Source organism: Diabrotica undecimpunctata, unplaced genomic scaffold (assembly GCF_040954645.1).
Source record: "Diabrotica undecimpunctata isolate CICGRU unplaced genomic scaffold, icDiaUnde3 ctg00002500.1, whole genome shotgun sequence".
NCBI lineage: Eukaryota > Metazoa > Arthropoda > Insecta > Coleoptera > Chrysomelidae > Diabrotica > Diabrotica undecimpunctata.
Genome location: NW_027313710.1, coordinates 2,227 through 20,028, shown reverse-complemented (window position 1 = coordinate 20,028; position 17,802 = coordinate 2,227). Strand labels below are relative to the sequence as shown.

General features: G+C 32.8%; 2 protein-coding genes across 2 annotated transcripts; one reads left to right on the top strand and one right to left on the bottom strand.

The window, feature by feature from the left end:
- Nucleotides 1–684: 684 nt before the first annotated feature.
- On the top strand, nucleotides 685–15,336 carry LOC140432003 (UDP-glycosyltransferase UGT5-like). Its single transcript, XM_072519867.1, is given in 4 exon segments — nucleotides 685–1,481; nucleotides 8,707–8,901; nucleotides 8,904–8,925; nucleotides 15,012–15,336. Coding segments are annotated over 4 exon segments (1,269 nt in total). The 5' UTR covers nucleotides 685–700; the 3' UTR covers nucleotides 15,283–15,336.
- Nucleotides 15,337–16,473: 1,137 nt separating this feature from the next.
- On the bottom strand, nucleotides 16,474–17,254 carry LOC140432002 (uncharacterized). Its single transcript, XM_072519866.1, has 2 exons — nucleotides 17,107–17,254; nucleotides 16,474–16,739 (listed from the first exon to the last, which is right to left on the bottom strand). The coding sequence occupies exons 1-2, from the start codon at nucleotides 17,252–17,254 to the stop codon at nucleotides 16,474–16,476; spliced, it is 414 nt and encodes a 137-aa protein (XP_072375967.1).
- Nucleotides 17,255–17,802: the final 548 nt, after the last annotated feature.

The window sequence follows — 17,802 nt, the reverse complement described above, 5'->3', positions numbered from 1 at the left end:
ACGCGCTATCTCAGAGTGTGGATAATGGGGAAATTTCCCCCTTCCCCCAAGAAAGTCCAAAATTAAAGAAACCCCATTATTGATGTCTTTTGTGTAGTTTGGGTTTATCCCTTTTATGTCTTTTGGCTGGTGTTTCATTGGAAGTTCCCCCCTCCCAGTTGAAAGTTTCCCTTCTAAGGCAAATATCTAGATTTGCCACTGCCTTTCCACATTAGTATCGAAATCAATAAATTACCAGATATAAGTGCTTACGATTCTACCAGTAATATCGAATCAGAGATTGAATATCGAAGTGTGACAGGTGATTTAAAAGCCCTTTTCATAAACAAAGTATTAAGTGCGTTAAGTTAAATTCGTTTTAAAAGTTAAACAGATTAAAAGTTGCATTTCACCGTGACCATCCACAGCAACGAGCAGAAAACCCCAAGTAATCCTAACACGTCTCAGACTGAGACATAGTAGATATAAAAAGGCACACCTATTCTCAGACAGCAAAGTTCCAAAGGGTCAGTTTGAGATGTATGTCGTAACTTCGACCTGACAACACTACTTTCGGTCTTGTAATGTACATTACTTGTTCAGTGCCTAATAATTTGCAATTTATATTAACCAGTAACTAATAATCGATATACCAAGTTTAGTTTTTAATTTTTAATTGTAATTTTTTTTTTTAGCTTTAGAAGCAGCTGACATAGATGATATGTTTAAATTTGAAAATATGAATCTATTTACACAGGTATTGTTTTTTAACAAATTTATGACTCGAAGCACCAATGCCACGTTGAACCATCCAAATCTTCAAAAACTTCTGGAATCAAACGAAAAATTTGACGTTATAATTCTCGAACAATTTAAACAGGAAGCTTTGCATGTTCTACAATGCCACTATAAAGCTCCTTTAATATTATTAAATACGTTGGGGGCAAACGTTTGGATCAACCCGTATGTCGGCAATCCTGCGCCTCCGTCATACATTCCAGATACTTTCAGTCAGTACTCAGAAAAGATGGATTTCTGGGAAAGGGCGTTTAATTCGGTTTTAGTACTATTTGAACGAGTTTTGTTGTATTTTTCAATACATCAAAATCAATATAAAATGGCAATCTCAAAGTTTCCCCATTGTGCAAATGAAAATTTTTCAAACAATATATCTCTAGTATTTTTAAACGCTCACGAAAGCACAACACAAGCGGTACCTTTAGTACCAAATATGATTAACATTGGTGGATTTCATATCGGGGAACCCAGAGATTTGCCAACAGATTTGAAGAATGTGTTAGATAATGCTAAAGAAGGTGTAATCTACTTTAGTTTGGGTTCTAATGTTAAAAGTTCTCATATTAAACCAGATATAAAGCAGGCAATTGTAAAATCCTTGGGAAAACTACCGCACAAGGTACTGTGGAAATACGAGGATGAAAGTATTAAACCCCCGAAAAATGTCGAAATTCGGAAATGGTTACCTCAACAAGATATTTTAGGTAAGTCAGTGCATATTTTTTTATAAATATTATTAATAGAAGTTTTCATTTTGACAAAATTTTTTAGTGTTACTTGGCATCAGAACTAAAAAATGCTTGTGGCTATTTATATTGAAACTAGTGATTTTACTCGTCATCATGGGATGGGGGATTCAATCAATTGCCATCTACATTTACTTCACTCAATTTTTTTGTACTTGCTCAAAATTATACGAAAACCAGCGTAATTCTAGTTTGCCAATTCATTTGTTGGGAAAGCTTGAGTTTTTTATTATATTTTTTACCGATCACCAAATTAGCAAGCAGTATTTTAAGATGAACAAACTTTCAAAAGAAATAAGAATTAAATTTTTATAATAATAAACTTCTTGCATGAAAGGGTCGGTTTTTTTTCCTCCAAAAAAATATTGTCCTATCTAACACATAGTTATCTGGAGGAACGATATTTATTTATATTTATTTATTTATTTATCGTATGGCAATTACAACACATTTAGAACAAATACACAAACACTAGTAATATAGGTATTTAACAAACTTTAAATAGTTACAAACAAACATCAAGTGTATTTATATAATCAATTGAAGTTGCAAACAGGAAGTCTTCAGGGCTACCATTGTAGGATCTTGAGGGACACTCTTGAATAATGTGGTCGATGGTTTGGTTCTCCCCACAGTCACATTGAGGAGACGGGTTCTTTCCCCATTTATGTAGCATGTATGCACATCTGGCATGTCTGGTTCGGATCCTATTTAGAGTGGACCATGTTTTGCGTGGAAGATCAAAACCTGGTGGCTTGTGGGTAATGCAGGGCATGTTATTTTGCCATTCGTTCCATTCTTGGGACCATGCATTCGTGATGTTGAACTCCTCATGTATCATTCTTGCCGTTTTCATTGGTGGTTTTCTAGAACGGAGACGGGTATTTCGTGCATCCTCGGTATCTTGGTGGATCGGCAGGTTTATATTGTTCATGATCTTTTTGTATTCACGTGTAAGTGCGTCGACTCGTCGTAAATGTGGAGGTGGGATGTGACTTAATACTGGAAGCCATTGGGTGGGAGTTGAGTTAATTGTACCAGCTATCATCCTCATAGTGCTGTGCAGCTGATGGTCGACCTTTTTTACGTGTGGGCTGTGTAGCCAGACTGGAGCACAATATTCAGCGGTCGAGAAAACAAGGGCTAAGGCAGTAGAGCGGAGAGTGGAAACCGATGCTCCCCAGGTGGTACCGCAGAGCTTCTGTATAATGTTATTTCTTGTACTCAACTTTTGGGCAGTTTTTATTAAATGCTCTTTAAATGATAGCGTTCTGTCTAGTGTTACGCCCAGGTACTTCGGTGTTTTGTTGTGGGTAAGTGTGGTATTTTCAAACCGTATGTTGAGTTCCTTTCCAGCAAGTTTATTGTTCAGGTGAAAGCAACTAACTTCTGTTTTGGATGCATTTGGTTGAAGTCGCCACTTGCGAAAATATTTGCCCAATATATATATAAGTCTGCCGTCAGAACTTCTTCAGACGTTTCTAGTATTCTGCATCGTGTAGCGAGGGCCCAGTTATCGGCGTATCCGAACTTTCTTCACTGTGTTTCCGGCATATCTGTTAGGTATAAGCTAAATAGTAGTGGAGAGAGCACCCTGTGGTAGGCCATTCTTAAGTTTCTTTGGTAGGCTGATATCTGTGCCCATCACTACTTGAAACATTCGGTCGTTGAGCATGCTATCTATTAGGCGTGCTATTGGTTTACAGGGGATTGTACGGAGAATTTTGTATATAAGGCCCTCTCTCCATACTGTATCGTAAGCTGCCGAGAGATCAATAAATGCCGCTAAAGTTTTAAGTCTTCTTTGGAAACCCGCTTCGATGTAGGTGGTGAGTGACATTACCTGGTCTGCACAGCTTCGTTCTGGTCGAAAACCCGCTTGTTCGACTGGGATCGCCTGGAACAGTTCTGTACTGATTCTGTTATATATAAGCCTCTCTAATAGTTTGTAGATGGCAGAGAGAAGCGCAATTGGTCTGTAGTTTTTTAGGTTGTCGGCAGGTTTGCCTGGCTTTAGTATGGCTATTATCTTAAAGCGCTTTAGTTCTTGTGGAATATTTCCAGTTACCATGATGTCTGTGAAAAATCGAGCCAGCCACACTTTTGTATATTTGTCACAATTTATTAAAAATTCAGGGTGAATATTATCAAATCCTGGTGCCTTTGCTGGCCTAACGTCTTTTATTTATAGAGTAAAATGTACCCGCCTTTTCACGCCGAATTATGTTGTGGTTACTTATCTGTAAGATAAGTAATGGGAACACGAGAATCTTTTTTTGCCTTAAAGGTGTTAACACAACGATGCAGAGACATGTATGTAGATGTATATGCATGTTTTATTGATTATCGAAAAGCATTTATTTGCAGTATCAAAAAAAGATGATAGAAATTCTGAGAACAACAACTGGAATCGACGAACGAGACCTGCAAATTACCTCAGAACTATATTGGCACCAAATGGCAACAATTGAAATAGAGCACACAACATCTGAAGATATACAAATCCGACTAGGAGTGCGACAAGGTTGCGTCTTATCACCACTATTATTTAATCTGTCTTCGAAATCTATATACAGAAAAGCATTAGACGAGGTTCAAGGTGGAATCCAGATTAACGGAACCAACATAAACAACATCCGATACGCTGATGATACCGTCGTAATACATAAGAACTACACAACTAAACCTTTTCTTTTCATTATAGAAATTTTCTTCGTGGATTGCTTATTGGACTCCTTAAAAATGACTTCACTGTATAATCGAAATTTTCAAGTTACTCATTTCTATTATCTTTATTTAAACTTATCAATATCAATACAGAATTATTTATACCTACTTGGTAGGTATCTACAAAACATATCCAAAAACGATCACGAAATTGTCAGAATTTAAAATTAATATTTTATATATTCTATAGATGATTTACTGTAAATTTTAAGAATTAGAATAGAAAAGAACAATTTATTCTCAGAATATAGATCACTGTCGGTTTACTTAATCTAAACCTCTTAAAATCATTACAAAAATAAAAATGTCGATTCTGACTTAAATAATATATTCTCTTACAAAGTTTATAAACATTCAGTATCATACTCTTCGATTTTATTAATTTTTCTAATACCGGATCCATGTCTTTCATTTGATCTGTCAGATAAGTTTATTCATGTCAGTTGGTAGTTCAGATTTCTTTCCTAGGTGGTACTAGATGTTTAAATTCAAACCCACATAAAACTTTAAATCATTTTGTTTCAAAAATTTTATCTTAAAATTACAGCAACCATATTTTTGACAATTTTGCCAAAAAATTATTGGTATTATTAATTATATTAATACGTAATTAATATTATTAATAATATTAAAATTATTAATATTATTAATTAAACGTATCGTTTTAAAAACAAAATATGACTGACTCGGTAGATTGAAATGTCAGTTGGTAGTTCAGATTTTTTCCTTGGTGGCGCTAGGGGTTATCCTACCGGACAAAAGTGTTAGTTGTCATTCTAGTCTTTTATATAGATAGATGGATTTCTACTTTTAACTTTTAAAATTCTATTCAACATATTGCTATTGCTTTTTCAGAGTATAAATATGCCTAAAATCTGTCAAAATTTCTAAGTAATGATATTGCCAATATTGGTCATTCAAATTTTATCCTGGCTTTCCTTAGTGAATAACCGTGTATTAATATACAGGGATGAGTGCCTTAAGAACCGGCAAAATAACGCAAAAGATAGAAAACATAATACGTTGTGAAATAAAAAGAGATGAAAGTAGTAGAGGTGAGAAATTATCGATATAAACCTATAATTTACTTTACATCACATTAGAATTATCGAAAATTTCACACCTTTAGACGTTAGCTTATGAGCTGGTTGACTTCAGTCATAGTAATACGTATCACGTAATGTAAGTAAAAACAGTTTAAGTAGGAGTATTTTTTTATCCAAAATTAAAGTATTGATCAATAATAAACTATGATTTGAGGAGTCGCATACACTCTTCTCAATACAGAATTATCATAGCTTGTTATTCTGTATTCGTCAACACAGAATTAATTATCAAATTACTACTAATTAAACTGCTTACTTACATTTGCTTTATTGCCTTCAATCAGTTTTTACTTTATGCAAACTTTAAAAAATGTAAATGTTCGACGTCAAACTTGTAATATTATGACTGAAGTCAACTAGCTCATAAGCTAACGTCTAAAGGTGGGAAACTATCGATAGTCCTAAGGCAATTTAATGTAAATTAGAAGTTTCTATCGATAATTTCCCACCTCTACTACTTTTTATTTCACAACGTATTATGTTTTCTATCTTTTGCATTATTTTGCCGGTTCTTAAGGCACTTATCACTGTATATATATATATATATATATATATATATATATATATATATATATATATATATATATAAATATATATATTTTTCAAATTATTTTTTCGACCGTACTGTTTTAAATATTGATTTATAGTATCAGCAATCGGTCAGGAAATAAAACTCTATTTGTTGTCTCAATATTTCGTCACGATTTTGTGACTTCTTCAGGAGAAAACTGTAAATTTATTAGAATAATTAATGATTATATGTAAACAAAATGAATAATATTTTAATACTTACAACTATAAGAATGAAAATTTAAATTTTTTGAGTGAATTCCCGTTGTACAATTTTCAGCGAGTAGGTTAAAATAAACAATTACTATGACAGTGTTATTCATTTTATAAAGTGGAAAGATGGAATTAATAGTACAGAATTGAGAAAGAATCAGGAATACGATAAATTGATCTATAAAATGTAATTGATGGTATGTAGTCAGTTACTGCAATACTGATATTTAGGAATGTAATAAAATTATAGGTAGTTACTAGAGAATTACTAAGTTTGTGTTCAAAGGTTAAGATCTATCATATTATATATTGTTTAGTATGTTGCAGTAGATATTACTTAAATGATTGGTGTGTGTCTTATAATTGATAGATTCAGGAGTTTTATTAATGTGTACCATTTCAAGGAAAAGCCGATTTTTATAATTATCAACTTGTTCCAAGATTTTTACATTATTATGTCAAACAAGTTATGTCTTAACAAAGTTATGTCCTGTCTTCAAGAGTTTTTTTGTATGTTACAGCCACTTTTGTGTTGAGTGACACGTTTTTTAAGCCACTGTTGACTTTGACCAATATAACAACTTTGACATTGACTGCAATTTATTCTATAAATTATATTACTCATTAATGAATTTGGAGTTTTAACTTTTATTTTTGAGAATAACGTTGAATTTAGAAGTGGATTGTATTTAATTAATTTAATGTTCGGAAATGTTTTGAAAAGTGGGACAATTTGGTCTGTTAAATTTTTTATGAAAGGTATTTTTTTATATGAAACTGGTTGTGGATTATTTATTAAAGCTCTATTGTAATAATAATATATTATAACACTAACTTTTACAATTTTACAATTTACAATTTTACAATTTATCGTATTCCTGATTCTTTCTCAATTCTGTACTATTAATTCCATCTTTCCACTTTATAAAATGAATAATACTGTCATAGTAATTGTTTATTTTAACCTACTCGCTGAAAATTGTACAACGGGAATTCACTCTATAAAATATTGCGGTTACCATAACTCCTAAATAAAATCAAACAAATATGTCATTTATTTAGATATGCCAAAAAAATTTAAATTTTCATTCTTATAGTTGTAAGTATTAAAATATTCATTTTGTTTACATATAATCATTAATTATTCTAATAAATTTACAGTTTTCTCCTGAAGAAGTCACAAAATCGTGACGAAATATTGAGACTGAACAAATAGAGTTTTATTTCCTGACCGATTGCTACTACTACTATAAATCAATATATATATATATATATATATATATATATATATATATATATATATATATATATATACATATATATATATATATATATATATATATATATATATATATATATATATAACAGCGCTACAGGCTATGTAGGCCTCTGGCTTCTAAAAACTTACTTCCCTTCATTTTATTCGGTCCCTTGCTTTCTGTCTTTCTTCTATTTTCTCGTCTATCTTTCACGCATATTTCTGAAAAGTCTTGCTTTACTGCTTTCAACCACTTCTTCTTTGGACGTACTTTTCCCTTTTTTCCTATTTCTCCCTCCTTTAGCATTGTTTTATTTCGATTCACTGGCATTCATATTAGGTGACCAAACCATCTAACTCTTTGGACTCGTATTTTTGCCGTAATTGCTGGTTTTCCCTACATCCTCATTCTTTCTTTATTCGTTCGTCTCCTCCAAATACTCTCTCCCATCTTTATTCCTCCAAAGATTTTTCTGATCACCTTTCTTTCCCAGATCTCTACCTTCTTCTCTTCCTGCTGGTTCATAGTCCACGTTTCACTGGCATACATCACTGTGGGTCTGATTACTGTCTCGTAGACTCGCCGTTTAGCTGTTCTTGACACATTGTTTATTTTCAAGAATGTATTTAGTGATCCTATCGTCGCTAAATAATTTACTAATTTGCGTAGTCATTTGCAATAAAAAATATAAAAAAAACAGTACATTCCTTCATTTTTATTTTTAATACGTTAAACCCCAAAGCATAAACGCGCTCCTTTTGTCTCAGACCAAAGGATTTTTTGTCCTTTCGACATCAAAATTATATTAGTTTTTGTGGGTGCATGACAATTTGACGTTCTGACCATTAAGACAAGGAAAAAACATTGTGGTCACTTTTGGTACACACGGTCTGTAGATAAAATTGTTTGTTCTTGGTTTTAGTCCAGACCATGTGCACCAGATTGTCCCATTTAGTTTGTAATTCATGAACAAAATATATGCAACAAATATACATATTAAAATATTCTATTATATTAACTTATTATTTATAATCTTCTTGTGGTGACAGGCGTAGCTCAGTGGCTATGTTACTGGCTTAACAAGCTGGAGGGTCCGGGTTCGAATCCCCGCACCGACAAAATTTTCAATGTCACCGTATTTAATTTAACTGAGCTGTCACCGTACTTTGGAGGGCACGTGAAGCCGTCGGTCCCGGCTACGAAAGTAGTCGTTAAGTTACGTTAGGGGCGCTTGCGCCAGAAGGTTACTCGAACTTTACTTTTTTATCTTCTTGTACTTTTGATATCTATAAATTTTATAATTTACAGCTCATCCAAATGTCAAACTATTTATTACACATGGAGGTCTTCTTAGTTTGACGGAGACTGTACATTATGGAGTTCCTGTTCTAGTATTGCCAGTATTAGGAGACCAAAAAATGAATGCTGCTAAAGCAGAGCATGCAGGTTATGGAATTAAAATACCGTTTTCACAAATAACTGAAGAACGACTTACCAATGCGTTAATAAATTACTAAATGATTACAAGTAAGTATTTGACAGATTTTTTATAAGATTATACAGATTATTGTTTTTTTCTTACGAGTAACTTTTCTAGCTCTTATCATGTTTTTTGGCTAAAAATTTTCTGTTGCCTATTAAACTACATAGTCCAGTCGTCTGATATTTGACCCCTAAAAATTATACAACAAGCTGAATTTTGCCGAAAATATCAATTATGGGACTACAAAAACATACAAAAAAGTTTACCACTTTTACCCCCGAGTTTCCCCTAAAATCCCGCTCGTGAAGGGGTAAAAACGCAAAAAAAATCGATTTACCAGGAATCTTGGCGCCGCAATAATAAATGTTTTAAATGAAAAATGTGGCTGAAATAATTTTGCACAAAAATGTTTATTAGTACTTTTTATGTAGAATGAACCGTTTCCTCAGAAACAACGCCTGAAGCGACCGTCGATTTTGAATGGCAGTTGCGCTCGCGAAATCAATGTTAACCCTTCTTCGGTAACGTGTTTCAAAACCAAAATTCCTGTAACGCCCCTCACTTCTTGTAAATTCCAGTCCCACGAACCGAAATATTAATCATGCTTTAAAATTTTTTTTTAATTTTTTTAATAAATAACTGAAAAGTTTAAACCTTTGACAATAAATTTTGTTTACGAATAACATTTTTTGGGTTTTTTTTTTAACTAGTATCTTGCTAGTAAAAAAGTTAAAAAAAAGTGCTTATTAGTTTAATTACGATTTTATTAAAAAAAATAAAGGTAGGAACAAAAAAACATTTCTGCTAATAAAGAGTAATATTTAAAGTAAAAAATAGTGATACTAACATTAAGCTACCGTCAAGAATAAACTGAAATTATTCATTTACATTATGGTCATGACAACAGTCACCACAATGCGAATGTTCTAGACAGATAAATCCGTTGCAAACTTCACACCTAAACCTAGTTTTACGGTTATTCTTTTTGTTTCGCAATCTTTACATCTTCCATGGGTTTTATTTTGATCTAGTGGATCAGCTTGGACGTTGAGGCCAAAGATTTCCTTTAGCCGCAATTGAAGAGCTCTGGGGAGATTATCTTGCTGGGCTCTTCGTAAAAGGTGTTATTGGACTAATTCATACCCCAGCAGTTCCAGAAATACACGCCGCTTCATATATGACTAAGTATTGATTTTATAAATAATATATGAGTTAATTGCCACTAGGTTCATCGGTTCAAAAGATCAAAAAAGAAGACGTAAGGCCAACGTCGAGTTGATCTTGCACAATTATATGTCTCAGACATCTGATCAACAGTATCTACCCCACCTTTAGTCTTATTATAATTACAATCATTTCTGGTTTACCTGTCTTTTAATCGATATTGTCATCGTGATGCATTGTGGATAATAATATAACATTTTTGTTTTTAAGAGGTACGTAGGAAACTAGAGTAGCTTTTTCTTGAAACCCAAACATGGAACTATGTTCTCTCCGTTTCAGAGAAGTTAGTTCTGCAGGAATTTGTGGTTTATTTTTTCTTATAGTTCCTAGAATGGTAAGTTTAAATTCCTTTAATAACTTTTCCGCTACAGCTAAACTTGTAAAAAAATTATCCAGGGTAATAATACAATTAGAATTACGAACTAGCTCAATCATACGGCTGACTAAAGATAAGTTCGAATTATCTACATAAAACGGACCCAATGGCTGCTTGCCAAGATATACTTCCAATTTATAAATATAGTACAACTTAGCATCAATTAGTGCATAAATCTTAATTCCATACCTGTTTGGTACTAGGATGTAAACCCGAAATGGACAGTGCCCTCTAAATCCTGCTAATATTTCATCTAATGTTAGGTATGCTGATGGATGAAAATATTTAGGAAGGTTTGAAACAAATTCTTCATAAATTTCTCTAAAAACGGCAAATTTATCAGTCTCTTTTCTTTCTTCTCTAGTTATTTTGCTATCCAAACGAATGTGGGTAAGAAGGAATTGAAATCTCCGTTCAGGCATGGTCAACCGATAAATCTCCATAGACATGCCATTGGTGCCAAACAAATCTTGATAATTTTGACGGCTATTTTAATTTGCACCGGATATATACAACAACCTTATGAAACATTTAATTTCAGTTAGATCCGTAGTCTTGTAGATTCTATTTTGTATGGAATCATACTTTTTCGAAACAATAAATTCATTTGTATATTGCACTATTTTTTCCAAAATATTGTTTGGAAAGAAATATAACCAAGTTATAGATGGTTCCTTACCCCTTTTGATATCACCATTCGGTCCAGGTAAGTGTGCTATAAGATTATGCTGGCGAGTTTTAACATTTGGTTTTTCGTTAACATGCTTTTTCCATCTGGATCCATCTTTGGCTATAAAACAAGGTACTCGATGTCTCGTAACAAACATATTATTACTGATATCATGTTTATTATCAGTTAAATGATCTTCCGTGTCACTATAAATTAACTGCTCTTCTACGTTATCCTCTAAAAGGCTTTCCTCACTGTATTCTGGATCTACGTCTGGATCGCTTAGTTCATTACTCAAAACATCATCAAATAAACGTTGTAACCTTTCCTGTTCGTTTTCATAATTCATAATGAACTAATAAAGTTTGGAAATGGAAAAATTTCTTTACAAAACGTCGCCTAAGCACAACACAAGACTACCGTAAAATATGTTCGTCGTCTGTAACGCTGTACAATAATCGTTTAACAGCGGTTTATAGCTGTCTGAATACAAACTACCACTTTCCGGGAATACCTAAAATGGGAGACCCCTAACCTATAGGCGTACGGATGGAACAGAAAAAAAAAATTTTTTCTGTCCACTAGACAGGGCGTTACAGACGAAGGAAAATAAAATTTGTATCAACTCGATGGTAAAATTCGATATCTTTTGATTAAAGCGTCCTATAGAAAATAAAAATGCGTTGTAAAGATTAGGACTGCAGCTCTCGTATGCCGTTTTCGTATTTTGCTGCAAATGAAGTTAGTTTCTATAAATATTTTTAATATATAAACGATTCTCGTAAGATCAAAAAAAATTATCATTTTCATTGACGGGTCGTAGCGAAATTTCCATTTTTAGAGACCAAACCATTTTTAGAAACCTATAATATGAAATTTTAATGTTGAGTTGTGGCAACCAATATGAGGCATTTGAAATATGACTAAAAACGCAGAATTTAAAATGTTTAAATAACAAAGGATGTTACGTCACAGGAAATGCATCCAAGAAGACAATTTTAGGTGTAATTCGCAGCAGAAGTTAAGTTAATAATATATAATAATAATTAAAACTCGTTAGTGGCTACTCAATGAAAATGATAAATGGTATTGATATCATGAGAATCAACTGGTAAAAATTGCGCCACGGTTATTTATTTATTACATTTATAAAAACTGTGTTTATTTGCGGTAAAATACAACATTTGTATACAAAAGCTGTACTCTTTACCTTTAAAACGAATTTTAATTTTTATCGATAGGACACTCAGATCGACAGATATCAAATTTTTACCGCCGAGTTAATACAAATTTTGTTAAACATTGATTTCGAGTGCGTAACTGACATTAAAAATCACCGATCGCTTCAAGCGTTTTTTTCTGAGAGAACGGTTTATTTTACACAAAAAATTCTAATAAACATTCCTGTTTAAATTATCTTAGCTACATTTTTCATTTGAAATATTTTTTTCTATGGCTTACACATTCCTGGAAAATCGACTTTTTTTCCGTTTTCCCCCCTCTACGAGGAGGGTTATAGGGAAAAGCCCTGGGGTAAAAGTAGTAAACTTTTTTGCATCTTTTTTGGCGTCCTAAAATTAAATTTTTGACAAAATTCAGCTTGTTCGTATGATTTTAAGAGGTTCAGTGGCATTTTTGCCCCTGACGGCTGTAGCAACATAGTTTGCAACTCTGGGTTCCATGCAAAAAAAAATGAAAGAAAGTTTTTTTTAAACTGCTGTACAATTTCTGATTTTGTTTTTTGTAGCAAAGAGTTTCATAAATTTTCTACATCAAATCAAATTCATGTAATAAAACAATATTATTTACTGTATTATCCAGAACCAAACACAAGTGTGGAAAAATTATTGTCGAGAGTTGTAAAGTCCTTAAGCCTGCAGAAGACGAGTGACAGAAACTTACTCGAATAGGCACGTTGGGTCTGAGAGACCCAGAAAAATTATGTATTTTTTTTTTGTAATCAGTGTTTATTTCCTACATTTAGATAACAGCATTTGCCTAGAACTATTGCATTCAAGTAAACTTATCCAAATTAGCATTATCCAAAAAGAATTTCCTGAAATATTTTAGTTAGAGTTAATTTCGTTGAACACATTTTACACACAGATACTATATTGCTCCATGCATATAAATTTTTTACAAAAACGACATGAAAACGCATTTTCCGATAGTTAACTCTGAGATAGCGCGTCATTTATTTTTAACAAACTTCCACTTTGTCTACAAGTTCAGTGCCACTTATTCTAGCTGCGAGCCGACGTATTTCTCTTTGCAAATATTGTGAATGTTATTATGCCCGATTTTACCAATGATATCTAAAAAGATGTCTTCGGAAATAATTCTTAACGAAAGGAACTTCCTTACGAAAGGAGTCAAGAAACAATAGCGTTTCACAACTAAAAGAATAGCTTATCTACGAAATTCTTTCTTAGGTATTAACTCTGGTACGTTTGAAGTATTGTCGATAAATAAAAAAAAAGAATAGATGTCATAACCTTACTTTTTCTATTTGTTATTATTAAATTGTTTGTTTGCCAAGTTGATTTTATTCAGTTTTGTAATGTTATAGTTATTTTATTTTGGGTTAGCTATTTCTAAAATTAAGTTTGTTTAGTTTTGTAAGTTATTTGTATACGTATAGTGAAATGGAGGAAAAGAAAAGAGCTGTAAATTTCACATATAATGAAAAATTAAAATTATTTGATTTTCATCAGCATCCAGCCCGCTTAATAAAAAAAACAGATGGTGCTACAAATAAAGCGAAAGATCATGCTTGGCGGTGCTGACCGCAAAATTTAATAACAATTGCATAAAATCGTTTGCAATAGCTGATTTATGGATAAAGAATTGTTTCTGAAAAAGAAATGAAGTGTAATATATTAACATTTTGTATTTAAATTTGCACATACTTGTCTGTAATAAACTCAAAATCATTTTTTATTTGCTACAATACACAAAAAAATGTTGGGTTAAATATTGGAAACCGTCGAAAAAGATCCACATCGTCCAAAGTTTTCATAACTCGAGGTCTTCTTTCTGTTTCTTCTTCAGAATCAGATGACGATTCGGACTGACCCAGGTTTTCGATAAATTGTAGTGCTTAGATATCATGAATAACACTTAACCAATATAGGATAATACAAAAATACAACTAACTACAGAATAACAACAGACAAATTAAGGTAAAAAGCAAGTTATTCACAAACTTCACAAGTACGTCCGTCAAAACTGTAAAAACATAACCTCACTTTCAACTATAAGTAGTAATACCTAAAATGTTTAAGGAGATCGCAAAACGTATCCTACCATAAGATACTGCTTAAGCGGTATAGGCAATTCTTAGCGTATGGTGAAATCCGTTTTAGAGTTAGGAAGTGTCTAAGCCCACTTGGGTAATTCTTAAATATTTAGGTATCGTTGGTGAAATAGGGCATTACTTTCATATAGTCCACTAGAAGTTCATTGGAAAGTTGTTTTAAAAATATTTTTCCTAAGGCATCTGTATTTTTTTCTTTTGAATTTAATTTATATAAGTATAACAAAGGCTTTTATACCAGAAACATTGAGAAGTCCGTAAAAAATAACCATGGGCCATCCAGCCCTCTACGTGTATTTCGTGCAACATTATACGTGCGGGAAAGCTGATAAAATATAATATTTAATACCTACAATATACACCCCACTGGTTATGTTATTTTAATATATTGTAAATGTCCTCCTCATTTAGGTTTAATCTTTTAAACGCCATACTACTACCTTAGACCTTCTTAGAATATTTTCTAAACTGAGACTTGTTACTCTGAAACCTAAAAACAAAATATTGATAACGGCAATATGTTATTTACTTATTTTGGTTGCAGATATTTGGAAACAGCACGAAAACTATCAGCTTTATCTCATGATCGCCCTGTGAAACCTATGGATTTGGCTATTTACTGGATAGAATATATTGCAAAACACAAAGGGGCTCCTCACTTACGTGTAGCAGCACTAGATCTTACCTGGTACCAGTATTTTCTACTAGATGTCATTGCATTTGCACTTATTGTAGTTGGCATTGCATTTATAACTATTTATGTTCTGTGTAAAAAGTGTTTTTGTAAAAAGATCAAAAAAACCAAAAGAGATTAAAAAAATGTTAAAATTAATTTTGTAAATAAATATTTATATTTTGTTTATTTAAAAGTTTTTTCAAACTCACACACACACACATATATATATATATATATATATATATATATGTATAAGAAAAAAGAATATATATGTATATATATATATGTATATATATATATATATATATATATATATATATATATATATATATATATATAAGTAAAAAGTAATGGTATGTCTCGCAAAACTGAAAACCAAAAATGGTATATCGATGAAAGGCAACCCTATATACGTATTTCTGACTATTGTTCAGCCAAGTTAGAAAAGGAGCATATTAACTTGGGAAAGGATCACTACAGGACCAATGCAACCAATGTGGCATTAGAGTTAGAAGAAACTGATGGTTTCCAGGGCAACAACTAACGCCAACCACGGAGGAAGCTACAGCTACCTGGGGCTATATATATATATATATATATATATATATATATATATATATATATATATAAATATATATATATATATATATATATATATATATATATATATATATATATATATATATATATATATATATATTCTCCCTTAGCTTTTCTCTTTTCAGGGATCGCTGTTCCTTATTCTTCGTCCCCATTCATTTCTGTCCATCGGGTCTTCTTCAACTAAACCTTTCTCTCTTAAGTTATCTGCAACTTAGTCATTCCATCTTCTCCTCGGTTTTTCTCTACCTCTTCTTCCATTAACTTAGAACCTAACAGCTCTATCCTTCATCCCACATAGTATTCTACTCTCTAATGTCTTCTCTAATATCTTACCCAACATCCACCGTAACATTTTCATTTCAGCTACCTCCATTTCTTTTTTATGTATTTTCTTTATAGGCTACCCTTCACCGCTTTTCGCCAATCCGGGTCTCACCATAATCTTGTGTATCTTTCCTTTAAGCCCTTCCCCTTTCCCTCAATCTTTCTATCACAAAGTAGCCCGCTTACCCGCTTCCATTTAAACCAACCAGCCTATATCCTGTAAGCAATTTCTCGATCTAGTGTCCCATTTTCCATCATGTAGGGGCCAAGATATTTAAATTCTCTCACTTGTCCTAGTTTTTCTCCAAGCAGTTTTACGAACCCAACCACTTCTTTTCCTCCCAAGCACATACACTGTGTACTTTAACATTTCTTTTTTTTCTCCTCTATTAACACGATATCATCAGCAAAGAGCATTGACCTCCTCCCTTACTTTCTCTGGCAGTACATCTATAGCAAGATTAAACAGGTAAAGACTCAGTGAAGAGCATTTATGCACACTAACCGTCACTGGAAAATTTTCGGTCCATCCGACGGCAGTCCTTATTTTAGTGTACGCTCCTTCATACATATCCTTCAGGAGCCTTACGTACTTCTCAGGAACCCATTTTTCTCTCATGCATCTCCACAGCTCTTGTTTAGAACCTGTGTCATACGCCTTCTCAAGATCTATAAATATTAAATATAGCTCTCTTTTTGTCTTGATGTATTTCTTTATCAACTGTCATAACGCAAACAAGGCATCGGTTGTCCTTCTTCCAGGCATAAACGCAAACCGTTCTTATCCTATCGATATCTCTCTGGTGAACCTTTGCTCTACAGTTATCTACCAAATTTTCATTGTGTGCTACACTAACTTTCTCTCTCTATAGTTTTTAGTCCTAAATGTCCCCTTTATCTTTATACAATGATACCATCAGACTCTCCCTCTTTCTATCTCTATCTCTCTCTCTCTCCCTCTCACCCTTTCTCTTCATACATTAAGCATTCTTTCTACCTTATATATCCTACTCATCATTTGCGACAAAATATATACCCATTCTTCTGCTAGAGCCTTCCAAATTCCAAACCTGCACAGGTATTCCATCAGGTTTTACTGCCTTACCTTTTTTCGTCCTATTTAACGTCTCGACAACTTCATCTCTCGCTATCCCGATATTACATTCTCGTTTGGGATCCCCCATCTTTTGCCTCTCCTCTGGTGTTCATCATTTAGCAACTTACTAAAGTACTCATACCATCTATGGTTTAATTTAACATCGGTTCTTAATCTGCTGCACGTAGGTCAAGTCCTTTGATGACTTATCTCTTACTGTAGCAATTTTGTATAATTTTTTCACCCCCTCGCGTGTTTCCAACTCTTCATACAACTGTGCAGACATTTTTTCCTTAGCAGTAGCTACAGCTTGCTTTGTTTCACTCTTTGCCACCTTATGTATGTCCTTATCTTTCTCTTTTTTAAACCTGTCACACCTCTTTCTGGCCTCTTTCTTCTCTCTCCTGCTGTTACACCTCATCGTTTCACCACTAAGTTTCTTTTTCACTATGGGTTCTTTACCAGATGTTTTTCCTAGTACTAGTACTAGTACTAGTACTAAAAGAAATGTTAAAATTAATTTTATAAATCAATACTTTTAATATTTTGTTTTTGTCAAGGTCAAGGTTTAATCATTTGAGAAGTTTTTTCAAACACACCTGATGTATATGTTGCTATGATTCTAAAATAGATTAA